Source organism: Procambarus clarkii, chromosome 15, assembly GCF_040958095.1.
Source record: "Procambarus clarkii isolate CNS0578487 chromosome 15, FALCON_Pclarkii_2.0, whole genome shotgun sequence".
NCBI classification, from domain to species: domain Eukaryota; kingdom Metazoa; phylum Arthropoda; class Malacostraca; order Decapoda; family Cambaridae; genus Procambarus; species Procambarus clarkii.
This window is the reverse complement of record NC_091164.1, coordinates 37698710-37713614: the sequence shown is the minus strand read 5'-3', so window position 1 is coordinate 37713614 and position 14905 is coordinate 37698710. Positions and strand designations below refer to the sequence as shown.

Sequence of the window (14905 nt, the reverse complement as noted above, 5' to 3'; positions counted from 1 at the left end):
GTGGTCACGCTTATGTTCGAGTTAGTTCATTATGCAGTCCGAGGGGCTGGTGTCTAGCTGTCATTGATAGTGTCACAGGAAGGATTTCGAGTAACGTCATTGACATTTCTTTTGTTTTGTTGTAGTAGTTAGTACTTTATTGAATAAACTAAGTTGTTATGGTTAACACTGTCTTTTCGTTACACCTCCACACATTATTATTGTTATGCAAATGTTCTTCACACTCGACTGAAATTGAGACTCACTTTCTGAGCTTTGGATCAAATATACGGCACCACACAACAATAAATTATTGTTGTGAGAGCCCGTGACCTACTCGTTAGATTCGCTTCGGCGATTGGCGAAGGTCGGCGGCCTAAGTGGGGGGGATTTCAATGTTCATTGGGGTCTCGGCGTTTGCTCGCGCCTAGTCAATTGTTCATACATGGTCCCAAAGTGAGGAATGAGCTGGTTACTACACTGGTGTGTTAGCTAAGCAAGTCCTTCCTCAGGCGACCTAGTTGAATATCACGACAGGAATAAAGGTTAAAGAATAAAGAAAATTCTTAGAAATTTTCCGAGCTAAAATTCCTTATACCAATTTTAATTTATTCCAAAACTTCTCACAAGTTAAAAACTACAAAACTCTCACAGTAGTGATGGTGATAGTGATGGTATAGTGAACTAGAGAGGCAGCACAACACCACAGTGGTGATGGTGGGGGTACAGTGAACAATAGTGGCAGCACAACACCACAGTAGTGATGGTGATGGTATAGTGAATTAAGAGTTGCAGCACAACATCACAGTAGTGATGGTGGTGGTACAGTGAACTAGAGTGGCAACACAACACCACAGTAGTGATGGTGATAGTGATGGTATAGTGAACTAGAGTGGCAACACAACACCACAGTAGTGATGGTACAGTGAACTAGAGTGGTAGCACAACACCACAGTAGTGATGGTACAGTGAAGAGGATGGCAGCACAACACCACAGTAGTGATGGTGGTGGTACAGTGAACTAGAGTGGCAACACAACACCACAGTAGTGATGGTACAGTGAACTAGAGTGGTAGCACAACACCACAGTAGTGATGGTACAGTGAACAAGAGTAGCAGCACAACACCACAGTAGTGATGGTGATGGTACAGTGAATTAGTGGCAGCACAACACCACAGTAGTGATGGTGGTGGTACAGTGAACTAGAGTGGCAGCACAACACCACAGTAGTGATGGTGATGGTACAGTGAGCTAGTGGCAGCACAACACCACAGTAGTGATGGTGGTGGTACAGTGAACTAGAGTGGGAGCACAACACCACAGTAGTGATGGTGGTGGGACAGTGAACTAGAGTGGCAGCACAACACCACAGTAGTGATGGTGATGGTATAGTGAACTAGAGTGGCAGCACAACACCACAGTAGTGATGGTGATGGTACAGTAAACTAGAGTGGCAGCACAACACCACAGTAGTGATGGTGGTGGTACAGTGAACTAGAGTGGCAGCACAACACCACAGTAGTGATGGTGATAGTGATGGTATAGTGAACTAGAGTGGCAGCACAACACCACATTAGTGATGGTAGTGGTACAGTGAACTAGAGTGGCAGCACAACACCACAGTAGTGATGGTGATAGTGATAGTACAGTGAACTAAAGTGGCAGCACAACACCACAGTAGTGATGGTGGTGGTACAGTGAACTAGAGTGGCAGCACAACACCACAGTAGTGATGGTGATGGTACAGTGAACTAGAGTGGCAGCACAACACCACAGTAGTGATGGTGGTGGTACAGTGAACTAGAGTGGCAGCACAACACCACAGTAGTGATGGTGATGGTACAGTGAACTAGAGTGGCAGCACAACACCACAGTAGTGATGGTGATTGTACAGTGAACTAGAGTGGCAGCACAACACCACAGTAGTGATGGTACAGTGAACTAGAGTCGCAGCACAACACCACAGTAGTAATGGTACAGTGAACTAGAGTGGCAGCACAACACCACAGTAGTGATGGTGATTGTACAGTGAACTAGAGTGGCAGCACAACACCACAGTAGTGATGGTACAGTGAACTAGAGTGGCAGTACAACACCACAGTTGTGATGGTGATGGTACAGTGAACTAGAGTGGCAGCACAACACCACAGTAGTGATGGTGGTGGTACAGTGAGCTAGAGTGGCAGCACAACACCACAGTAGTGATGGTGATGGTACAGTGAACTAGAGTGGCAACACAACACCACAGTAGTGATGGTACAATGAACTAGAGTGGCAGCACAACACCACAGTAGTGATGGTACAGTGAACTAGAGTGGCAGCACAACACCACAGTAGTGATGGTGATGGTACAGTGAACTAGAGTGGCAGCACAACACCACAGTAGTGATGGTGATGGTACAGTGAACTAGAGTGGCAGCACAACACCACAGTAGTGATGGTGATAGTACAGTGAACTAGAGTGGCAGCACAACACCACAGTAGTGATGGTGGTGGTACAGTGAACTAAAGTGGCAGCACAACACCACAGTAGTGATAGTGATGGTACAGTGAATTAGAGTGGCAGCACAACACCACAGTAGTGATGGTACAGTGAACTAGAGTGGCAGCACAACACCACAGTAATGATGGTGGTGGTACAGTGAACTAGAGTGGCAGCACAACACCACAGTAGTGATGGTGATGGTACAGTGAAGTAGAGTGGCAGCACAACACCACAGTAGTGATGGTGGTGGTACAGTGAACTAGAGTGGCAACACAACACCACAGTAGTGATGGTACAGTGAACAAGAGTAGCAGCACAACACCACAGTAGTAATGGTGGTGTTACAGTGAACTAGAGTGGCAGCACAACACCACAGTAGTGATGGTGGTGGTACAGTGAACTAGAGTGACAGCACAACACCACAGTAGTGATGGTGATGGTACAGTGAACTAGAGTGGCAGCACAACACCACAGTAGTGATAGTGGTGGTACAGTGAACTAGAGTGGCAGAACAACACCACAGTAGTGATGGTGGTGGTACACGAACTAGAGTGGCAGCACAACACCACAGTAGTGATGGTGATAGTGATGGTATAGTGAACTAGAGAGGCAGCACAACACCACAGTGGTGATGGTGGGGGTACAGTGAACAACAGTGGCAGCACAACACCACAGTAGTGATGGTGATGGTATAGTGAATTAAGAGTTGCAGCACAACATCACAGTAGTGATGGTGATAGTGATGGTACAGTGAAGTGGATGGCAGCACAACACCACAGTAGTGATGGTGGTGGTACAGTGAACTAGAGTGGCAACACAACACCACAGCAGTGATGGTTGTGGTACAGTGAACTAGAGTGGCAGCACAACACCACAGTAGTGATGGTGGGGGTACAGTGAACTAGAGAGGCAGCACAACACCATAGTAGAGATGGTACAGTGAACTAGAGTGGCAGCACAACACCACAGTCATGATGCTGGTGGTACAATGAACTAGAGTGGCAACACAACACCACAGTAGTGATGGTACAGTGAACTAGAGTGGTAGCACAACACCACAGTAGTGATGGTACAGTGAACAAGAGTAGCAGCACAACACCACAGTAGTGATGGTGATGGTACAGTGAATTAGTGGCAGCACAATACCACAGTAGTGATGGTGGTGGTACAGTGAACTAGAGTGGCAGCACAACACCACGGTAGTGATGGTGGTGGTACAGTGAACTAGTGGCAGCACAACACCACAGTAGTGATGGTGGTGGTACAGTGAACTAGAGTGGGAGCACAACACCACAGTAGTGATGGTGGTGGGACAGTGAACTAGAGTGGCAGCACAACACCACAGTAGTGATGGTGATAGTGATGGTATAGTGAACTAGAGTGGCAGCACAACACCACATTAGTGATGGTAGTGGTACAGTGAACTAGAGTGGCAGCACAACACCACAGTAGTGATGGTGATAGTGATAGTACAGTGAACTAAAGTGGCAGCACAACACCACAGTAGTGATGGTGATGGTACAGTGAACTAGAGTGGCAGCACAACACCACAGTAGTGATGGTGGTGGTACAGTGAACTAGAGTGGCAACACAACACCACAGTAGTGATGGTGATGGTACAGTGAACTAGAGTGGCAGCACAACACCACCGTAGTGATGGTGGTGGTACAGTGAACTAGAGTGGCAGCACAACACCACAGTAGTGATGGTGATGGTACAGTGAACTAGAGTGGCAGCACAACACCACAGTAGTGATGGTGATGGTACAATGAACTAGAGTGGGAGCACAACACCACAGTAGTGATTGTGGTGGGACAGTGAACTAGAGTGGCAGCACAACACCACAGTAGTGATGGTGATAGTGATGGTATAGTGAACTAGAGTGGCAGCACAACACCACATTAGTGATGGTAGTGGTACAGTGAACTAGAGTGGCAGCACAACACCACAGTAGTGATGGTGATAGTGATAGTACAGTGAACTAAAGTGGGGGCAAAACACCACAGTAGTGATGGTACAGTGAACTAGAGTGGCAGCACAACACCACAGTAGTGATGGTGGTAGTACAGTGAACTAGAGTGGCAACACAACACCACAGTAGTGATGGTGATGGTACAGTGAACTAGAGTGGCAGCACAACACCACAGTAGTGATGGTGGTGGTACAGTGAACTAGAGTGGCAGCACAACACCACAGTAGTGATGGTGATGGTACAGTGAACTAGAGTGGCAGCACAACACCACAGTAGTGATGGTGATGGTACAGTGAACTAGAGTGGCAGCACAACACCACAGTAGTGATGGTACAGTGAACTAGAGTGGCAGCACAACACCACAGTAGTGATGGTACAGTGAACTAGAGTGGCAGCACAACACCACAGTAGTGATGGTACAGTGAACTAGAGTGGCAGCACAACACCGCAGTAGTAATGGTAGTGGTACAGTGAACTAGAGTGACAGCACAACACCACAGTAGTGATGGTGATAGTGATGGTACAGTGAACAAGAGTGGCAGCACAACACCACAGTAGTGATGGTACAGTGAACTAGAGTGGCAGCACAACACCACAGTAGTGATGGTGGTGGTACAGTGAACTAGAGTGGCAGCACAACACCAGAGTAGTGATGGTGATAGTGATGGTACAGTGAACTAGAGTGGCAGCACAATACCACAGTAGTGATGGTGATGGTACAGTGAACTAAAGTGGCAGCACAGCACCACAGTAGTGATGGTGATGGTACAGTGAGAGTGGCAGCACAACACCACAGTAGTGATGGTGGTGGTACAGTGAACTAGAGTGGCAGCACAACACCACAGTAGTGATGGTGGTGGTACAGTGAACTAGAGTGGAAGCGCAACAACACAGTCGTGATGGTGGTGGTACAGTGAACTAGAGTGGCAGCACAACACCACAGTAGTGACGGTGATGGTACAGTGAACTAGAGTGGCAGCACACCACAGTAGTGATAGTACAGTGAATGAGAGTGGCAGCACAACACCACAGTAATGATGGTGGTGGTACAGTGAACTACAGTGGAAGCACAACACCACAGTCGTGATGGTGGTGGTACAGTGAACTAGAGTGGCAGCACAACACCACACTAGTGATGGTGATGGTACAGTGAACTAGAGTGGCAGCACAACACCACAATAGTGGTGGTGGTACAGTGAACAACAGTGGCAGCACAACACCACAGTAGTGATGGTGGTGGTACAGTGAACTAGAGTGGCAGGACAACACCACAGTAGTGATGGTACAGTGAACAAGAGTAGCAGAACAATACCACACTAGTGATGGTAGAGTGAACAAGAGTGGTAGCACAACACCACAGTAGTGATGGTGGTGGTACAGTGAACTAGAGTGGCAGCACAACACCACTGTCGTGATGGTGGTGGCACAGTGAACTAGAGTGGCAGCACAACACCACAGTAGAGATAGTGATGGTACAGTGAACTAGAGTGGCAGCACAACACCGCAGTAGTAATGGTGGTGGTACAGTGAACTAGAGTGACAGCACAACACCACAGTAGTGATGGTGATAGCGATGGTACAGTGAACAAGAGTGGCAGCACAACACCACAGTAGTGATGGTACAGTGAACTAGAGTGGCAGCACAACACCACAGTAGTGATGGTGGTGGTACAGTGAACTAGAGTGGCAGCACAACACCACAGTAGTGATGGTGATAGTGATGGTACAGTGAACTAGAGTGGCAGCACAATACCACAGTAGTGATGGTGATGGTACAGTGAACTAAAGTGGCAGCACAGCACCACAGTAGTGATGGTGATGGTACAGTGAGAGTGGCAGCACAACACCACAGTAGTGATGGTGGTGGTACAGTGATCTAGAGTGGCAGCACAACACCACAGTAGTGATGGTGGTGGTACAGTGAACTAGAGTGGAAGCACAACACCACAGTCGTGATGGTGATGGTACAGTGAACTAGAGTGGCAGCACACCACAGTAGTGATAGTACAATGAATGAGTGGCAGCACAACACCACAGTAGTGATGGTGGTGGTACAGTGAACTAGAGTGGCAGCACAACACCACAGTAGTGATGGTGGTGGTACAGTGAACTACAGTGGAAGCACAACACCACAGTCGTGATGGTGGTGGTACAGTGAACTAGAGTGGCAGCACAACACCACAGTAGTGACGGTGATGGTACAGTGAACTAGAGTGGCAGCACACCACAGTAGTGATGGTACAGTGAGTGAGAGTGGCAGCACAACACCACAGTAGTGATGGTACAGTGGACTAGAGTGGCAGCACACCACAGTAGTGATGGTACAGTGAACTAGAGTGGCATCACAACACCACAGTAGTGATGGTGGTGGTACAGTGAACTAGAGTGGCAGCACAACACCACAGTAGTGATGGTGGTGGTACAGGGAACTAGAGTGGCATCACAACACCACAGTAGTGATGGTGGTGGTACAGTGAACTAGAGTGGCATCACAACACCACAGTAGTGATGGTGGTGGTACAGTGAACTAGAGTGGCAGCACAACACCACAGTAGTGATGGTGGTGGTACAGTGAACTAGATTGGCATCACAACACCACAGTAGTGATGGTGGTGGTACAGTGAACTAGAGTGGCATCACAACACCACAGTAGTGATGGTGGTGGTACAGTGAACTAGATTGGCATCACAACACCACAGTAGTGATGGTGGTGGTACAGTGAACTAGAGTGGCAGCACAACACCACAGTCCACCACAGTCACCTCCCTAATGTTACTGTGGTTGACTGCTGCCCTCACCACATTCAGGCCGCTCACCACATCACCGAAGACACGTGACCACTGGCGACCATCCCGGAGGTCCCTGGTGGTGATGGCGAACTGGGCACTTTTGTGACCCCACGGCCCACCCCTGCCCATCACAACTCCTGCTCGGCGTGACTCCCGGTACTGCCCCTGGAGGTCAGGCAGCAGTGAGGCTCCTCCCTCACCATCATTACTCTCGTAGTCTCCGCCCACCACATACTCCCCCGGCTCACCCTTGCGCCACACCTTCAACAGTTTAGTGTTGTGGTATGTGTGGCCCCGCTGGCCCGTACACAACAACACAAACTGTCTGGCCAGCGGAGTGTCAGGGGTCAGCCGGATGGTGACCCGCCCTCTTGTTGACCCTGCCCACCCGAGGTCAAGGAACGCCAGGGTGCAGGAGGGGTTCAGCACGCCCACAACCTCACTCTCCTGCAGAAAATTAAATAAATCATACTGATAACTGTATAACAAAATGTTATCATATTAGTTATCAAAACTCATTAAGTCAGTAATGTCAGTAAGACTAGTGGGTGTAATAAAGTAACCTGGAGGGTGTGGGCGTGGGCGGGCGTGGGCTGACGCAGGAGTGAGTGGAGGTACAGCTGTCCGTCTTGTAGAGTTATCCTGGCGGAGCGGCGGCCATCTTGGTCTTCCTGGACGGCCAACACCCGGCCAGCCTCCACCAGCCTCTTGACGGCCAACACCCGGCCAGCCTCCACCAGCCTCTTGACGGGCTCACTCATCCTGCTGAGGTCCTCAACCTGTGGACAGTGTCAGCCCAATTATCACCTCTGGTCTGTGTCAGCCCCATTATCACCTGTGGTCGGTGTCAGCCCCATTATCACCTGTGGACAGTGTCAGCCCCATTATCACCTGTGGTCGGTGTCAGCCCCATTATCACCTGTAGTCAGTGTCAGCCCCATTATCACCTGTGGTCAGTGTCAGCCCCCTTATCACCTGTGGACAGTGTCAGTCCCATTATCACCTGTGGACAGTGTCAGCCCCATTATCACCTGTGGTCAGTCCCTTTATCACCTGTGGTCAGTGTCAGTTCCATAATCTGTGGTCAGTGTCAGCCCCATTATCACATATCCCCCCCACCCTTCCTCTACTAGAAGGGGGTTGATGCTGGACCTGTAGCTCCAGCCCCCCTCTACTGGCAGGGGGGTTGGTGTTGGAACTGTAGCTCCAGTCCCCCTCTACTGGCAGAGGGTTGGTGCTGGACCTGTAGCTCCAGCCCCTCCACTAGCAGGGGGTTGATCCTGGACCTGTAGCTCCAGCTCACCTCTACTGGCAGGGGGTTGGTGCTGGAAATGTAGCTCTAGCCCCCCTCTACTAGAAAGGGGTTGGTGCTGAACATGTAGCTACAGCCCCCCCTCTACTGGCAGGAATTTGGTGCTGGACCTGTAGCTCCAGCCCCCCCTCTACTAGCAGGGGGTTGGTGCTGGACCTGTAACTTCAGCCACCCTCTACTGGCAGGGGGTTGGTGCTGGACCTGTAAATTCAGCCACCCTCTACTGGCAGGGGGTTGGTGTTGAAAATGTAGCTCAAGCCCTCCCCCCCCTCTCCTCTGGCAGGGAGTTGGTTCTGGACCTGTAGCTCCAGCCCCCCCTCTACTGGCAGGGGGTTGGTGCTGGACCGCTGGACCTGTAGCTCCAGCACCCTTCTGTTGGTAAAAGGTTGGTGCTGGACCTTAAGTTCCAGCCCCACTCTACTGGCAGAGGGTTGGTGCTTGACCTGTAGTTCCAGCTCCCATCTACAGGCACGGGGGCTGGTGCTGGACCTGTAGCTACTGGCAGGTGGTTGGTGCTGGATCAGTAGCTCCAGCCCCCCTGTACTGGAAGGGGGGGGGGGGTTGGTGCTGGACCTGTAGCTCCAGCTTGCCCCCCCCCCCCCTCTTTACTGGCAGCGGTTTGGTGCTGGACCTGTAGCTCTAGCCCCCCTCTACTGGCAGGGGGTTGGTGCAGGACCTGTAGCTCCAGCCCCCCTCTACTGGCAGGTGGTTGGTGCTGGATCTGTAGCTCCAGCCCTCCCCCCCACCCATCCACTGGCAGGGGGTTGGTTCTGGACCTGTAGCTCCAGCCCCCACTACTGGCAGGTGGTTGGTGCTGGACCTGTAGCTCCAGCCACCCTCTACTGGCAGGGGGTTGGTGCTGGACCTGTAGCTACAGCCCCCCTCTACTGGAAGGGGGTTGGAGCTGGACCTGTAGCTCCTGACCCCCTCTACTGGCAGGGGGTTGGTTCTGGACCTGTAGCTCCTGCCCCCACTACTGACAGGGGGTTGGTGCTGGACCTGTAGCTCCAGCCCACCTCTACTGGCTGGGGGTTGGTGCTGTAGCTCCAGCCCCCCTCTACTGGCGGGGGTTGGTGCTGGACCTGTAGCTCCAGCCCCACCTCTACTGGCTGGGGGTTGGTGCTGTAGCTCCAGCCCCCCTTCTACTGGCATGGGGTTGGTGCTGGACCTGTAGCTCCAGCCCTCCTCTACTGGCAGGGGGTTGGTGATGGACCTTTAGCTCCAGCCCCCCTCTACTGGCAGGGGGTTGGTTGAAGGCCTGTAGCTCCACCCACCCCCTCTACTGGCAGGGGGTTGGTGCTGGACTGTAGCTCCAGCCCTCTACTAGCAGGGGTTGGTGCTGGACCTGTAGCTCCAGCCCCCCCTCTCTACTGGCCAGGGGTTGGTGCTGGACCTGTAGCTCCAGCCCCCCTCTACTGGCAGGGGTTTGGTTCAAGACCTGTAGCTCCAGCCAGCCCTCTACTGGCAGAGGGTTGGTGCTGGACCTGTAGCTCCAGCCCCCCTCTACTGTCAGGGGTTTGGATCAAGACCTGTAGCTCCAGCCCCCCTCTACTAGCAGGGGTTGGTTCTGGACCTGTAGCTCCAGCCCCCTTCCCTCTCTACTGGCATGGGGTTGATGCTGGACCTGAAGCTCCAGTCCCCCTCTACTGGCAGGGGGTTGGTGCTGGACCTGTAGCTCCAGCCCACCTCTACTGGCAGGGGGTTGGTGCTGGACCTGTAGCTCCTGACCCCCTCTACTGGCAGGGGGTTGGTTCTGGACCTGCAGCTCCTGCCCCCACTACTGGCAGGGGGTTGGTGCTGGACCTGTAGCTCCAGCCCACCTCTACTGGCTGGGGGTTGGTGCTGTAGCTCCAGCCCCCCTCTACTGGCGGGGGTTGGTGCTGGACCTGTAGCTCCAGCCCCTCCTCTACTGGCTGGGGGTTGGTGCTGTAGCTCCAGCCCCCCTCTACTGGCAGGGGGTTGGTGCTGGACCTGCAGTTTCAGCCCCCCCCCCCCTTCTACTGGCATGGGGTTGGTGCTGGACCTGTAGCTCCAGCCCTCCTCGACTGGCAGGGGGTTGGTGATGGACCTTTAGCTCCAGCTCCCCTCTACTGGCAGGGGGTTGGTTGAAGGCCTGTAGCTCCAGCCACCCCCTCTACTGGCAGGGGGTTGGTGCTGGACCTGTAGCTCCAGCCCCCCTCTACTGGCAGGGGGTTGGAGCTGGACCTGTAGCTCCAAACCCCGTCTACTGGCAGGGGGTTGGTTGTGGACCTGTAGCTCCAGCCCCCACTACTGGCAGGGAGTTGGTGCTGGACCTGTAGCTCCCGCCCACCTCTACTGGCAAGGGGTTGGTGCTGGACCTGTAGCTCCAGCCCCCCTCTACTAACTGGGGGTTGGTGCTGTAGCTCCAGCCCCCCTCTACTGGCAGGGGTTGGTGCTGGACCTATAGCTCCAGCCCCTCCTCTATTGGCAGTGGGTTGGTGCTGGACCTGTAGCTTCAGCCCCCCTCTACTGGCAGGGGGTTGGACCTGTAGATCCAGCCCCCCTCTACTGGCAGGGGGTTGGTGCTGGACCTGTAGCTCCAGCCCCCCCTCTACTGTCAGGGGTTTGGTTCAAGACCTGTAGCTCCAGCCCCCCTCTACTAGCAGGGGTTGGTTCTGGACCTGTAGCTCCAGCCCCCTTCCCTCTCTACTGGCATGGGGTTGATGCTGGACCTGAAGCTCCAGTCCCCCTCTACTGGCAGGGGGTTGGTGCTGGACCTGTAGCTCCAGCCCACCTCTACTGGCAGGGGGTTGGTGCTGGACCTGTAGCTCCTGACCCCCTCTACTGGCAGGGGGTTGGTTCTGGACCTGCAGCTCCTGCCCCCACTACTGGCAGGGGGTTGGTGCTGGACCTGTAGCTCCAGCCCACCTCTACTGGCTGGGGGTTGGTGCTGTAGCTCCAGCCCCCCTCTACTGGCGGGGGTTGGTGCTGGACCTGTAGCTCCAGCCCCTCCTCTACTGGCTGGGGGTTGGTGCTGTAGCTCCAGCCCCCCTCTACTGGCAGGGGGTTGGTGCTGGACCTGCAGTTTCAGCCCCCCCCCCTTCTACTGGCATGGGGTTGGTGCTGGACCTGTAGCTCCAGCCCTCCTCGACTGGCAGGGGGTTGGTGATGGACCTTTAGCTCCAGCTCCCCTCTACTGGCAGGGGGTTGGTTGAAGGCCTGTAGCTCCAGCCACCCCCTCTACTGGCAGGGGGTTGGTGCTGGACCTGTAGCTCCAGCCCCCCTCTACTGGCAGGGGGTTGGAGCTGGACCTGTAGCTCCAAACCCCGTCTACTGGCAGGGGGTTGGTTGTGGACCTGTAGCTCCAGCCCCCACTACTGGCAGGGAGTTGGTGCTGGACCTGTAGCTCCCGCCCACCTCTACTGGCAAGGGGTTGGTGCTGGACCTGTAGCTCCAGCCCCCCTCTACTAACTGGGGGTTGGTGCTGTAGCTCCAGCCCCCCTCTACTGGCAGGGGTTGGTGCTGGACCTATAGCTCCAGCCCCTCCTCTATTGGCAGTGGGTTGGTGCTGGACCTGTAGCTTCAGCCCCCCTCTACTGGCAGGGGGTTGGACCTGTAGATCCAGCCCCCCTCTACTGGCAGGTGGTTGGTGCTGGACCTGTAGGTCCAGCCCCCCTCTTCTGGCACGGGGGTTGGTGCTGGACCTGTAGCTCCAGCCCCTCCTCTACTGGCTGGGGGTTGGTGCTGTAGCTCCAGCCCCCCTCTACTGGCAGGGGGTTGGTGCTGGACCTGTAGTTCCAGCTCCCCCCCCCCCCACTGGCATGGGGTTGGTGCTGGACCTGTAGCTCCAGCCCTCCTCTACTGGCAGGGGGTTGGTGATGAACCTTTAGCTCCAGCCTCCCTCTACTTGCAGGGGTTGGTGCTGGACCTGTAGCTACAGCCCCCCCTCTCTACTGGCAGGGGGTTGGTGCTGGACCTGTAGCTCCAGCCCCCCCTCTACTGTCAGGGGTTTGGTTCAAGACCTGTAGCTCCAGCCCCCCTTTACTAGCAGGGGTTGGTGCTGGACCTGTAGCGCCAGCCCCCTTTCCTCTCTACTGGCAGGGGGTTGATGCTGGACCAGAAGCTCCAGTCCCGCTCTACTGGCGGGGGGTTGGTGCTGGACCTGTAGCTCCAGCCCACCTCTACTGGCAGGGGGTAGTGCTGGACCTGTAGCTCCAGTCCCCCGTTCTACTGGCAGGGGGTGGGTGCTGGATCATTAGCTCCAGCCCCCCCTCTACTGGCAGGGGGGGGGGTTGGTGCTGGACCTGTAACTCCAGTCCCCCCCCCCTCTACTGGCAGGGGGTTGGTGCTGGACCTGTAGCTCCAGCCCTCACTCTACTGGCAGGGGGTTGGTACTGAACCTGTAGCTTCAGCCCCCCCCCTCTACTGGCAGGGGGTTGGTTCTGGACCTGTAGCTCCAGCCCCCCCTCTACTGGCAGGGGGTTCGTGCTGGACCTGTGGCTCCAGCCCACCACTACTGGCAGGGGGTTGGTGCTGGACCTGTTGCTCCAGCCCTCTCTACTGGCAGGTGGTTGGTGCTGGACCTGTAGCTCCAGCCCCCCTCTACTGGCAGGGGGTTGGTGCTGGACCTGTAGCTCCAGCCCCCCTCTACTGGCAGGGGGTTGGTGCTGGACCTGTAGTTCCAGACCACCTCTACTGGCAGGGGGTTGGGGCTGGACCTGTAGCTCCAGCCTCCCTCTACTAGCAGAGGGTTGGTGCTGGACCTCTAGCTCCAGCCCCATTTACTGGAAGGTGGTTGGTGCTGGACCTGTAGCTCCAGCCCCCCCCCCCCCTCTACTGGCAGGGGGTTGGTGCTGGACCTGTAGCTCCAGCCCACCTCTACTGGCAGGTGGTTGGTGCTGGACCTGTAGCTCCAGCCCCCCTCTACTGGCAAGGGGTTGGTGCTGGACCTATAGCTCCAGCCCCCCTCTACTGGCAAGGGGTTGGAGCTGGATCTGTAGCTCCAGCCCCCCTCTACTGGCAAGGGGTTGGTGCTGGACCTATAGCTCCAGCAACCCTCTACTGGCGGGGGTTGGTGCTGGACCTGTAGCTCCATCCCCTCCTCTACTGGCTGGGGTTTAGTGCTGTAGCTCCAGACCACCTCTACTGGCAGGGGGTTGGTGCTGGACCTGTAGCTCCAGCCTCCCTCTACTAGCAGGTGGTTGGTACTGGACCTGTAGCTTCAGCCCCCCCCCCTCTACTGGCAGGGGGTTGGTTCTGGACCTGTAGCTCCAGCCCCCCCTCTACTGGCAGGGGGTTGGTGCTGGACCTGCAGTTCCAGCCCCCCCCCCTTCTTCTGGCATGGGTTTGGTGCTGGACCTGTAGCTCCAGCCCTCCTCTACTGGCAGGGGGTTGGTGATGGACTGTAGCTCCAGCCCTCTACTGGCAGGGGATTGGTGCTGGACCTGTAGCTCCAGCCCACCTCTACTGGCAGGGGGTTGGTGCTGGACCTGTAGCTCCAGTCCCCCCCTCTACTGGCAGGGGGTTGGTGCTGGATCAGTAGCTCCATCCCCCCTCTACTGGCAGGGGGGGTTGGTGCTGGACCTGTAGCTCCAGTCCCATCCTCTACTGGCAGGGGGTTGGTGCTGGACCTGCAGCTCCAGCCCCCTTCTACTGGCAGGGGGTTGGTGCTGGACCTGTAGCTCCAGCCCCCCTCTACTGGCAGGGGGTTGGTGCTGGACCTGTAGTTCCAGCTCCCCTCTACTAGCAGGGGGTTGGGGCTGGACCTGTAGCTTCAGCCTCCCTCTACTAGCAGGGGGTTGGTGCTGGACCTGTAGCTCCAGCCCCCCTCTATTGGCAGAGGGTTGGTGCTGGACCTGTAGCTTCAGCCCTCCTCTACTGGCAGGGGGTTGGACCTGTAGCTCCAGCCCCCCTCTACTGGCAGGTGGTTGGTGCTGGACCTGTAGGTCCAGCCCCCCTCTTCTGGCACGGGGGTTGGTGCTTGACCTGTATCTCCAGCCCACCTCTACTGGCTGGGGGTTGGTGCTGTAGCTCCAGCCCCCCTCTACTGGCGGGGGGTTGGTGCTGGACCTGTAGCTCTAGCCCCTCCTCTACTGGCTGGGGGTTGGTGCTGTAGCTCCAGCCCCCCTCTACTGGCAGGGGGTTGGTGCTGGACCTGTAGTTCCAGCTCCCACCCCCTCTCTACTGGCAGGGGGTTGGTGCTGGACCTGTAGCTCCAGCCCTCCTCTACTGGCAGGGGGTTGGTGATGAACCTTTAGCTCCAGCCTCCCTCTACTAGCAGAGGGTTGGTGCTGGACCTCTAGCTCCAGCCCCCTTCTACTGGAAAGGGGTTGGGGCTGGACCTGTAGCTCCAGCTCCATTTACTGGAAGGTGGTTGGTGCTGGACCTGTAGCTCCAGCCCTCCCCC

The 14905-nt window shown here is 55.3% G+C and overlaps 1 protein-coding gene across 1 annotated transcript in view; it reads right to left on the bottom strand.

Annotated features, from left to right (window-relative positions):
• Nucleotides 1-550: 550 nt before the first annotated feature.
• LOC138364931 (tripartite motif-containing protein 59-like) overlaps nucleotides 551-14905 on the bottom strand; it is a 112987-nt gene continuing 98632 nt past the window's right edge. Inside the window, exons 5-6 of the mRNA XM_069325015.1 lie at nucleotides 7790-8005; nucleotides 551-7673 (exon numbers count right to left, since the gene is read on the bottom strand). Coding sequence (XP_069181116.1) covers nucleotides 7161-7673; nucleotides 7790-8005 — 729 coding nt within the window. The 3' untranslated portion in view covers nucleotides 551-7160. The remainder of the gene's footprint in view (nucleotides 7674-7789; nucleotides 8006-14905) is intronic.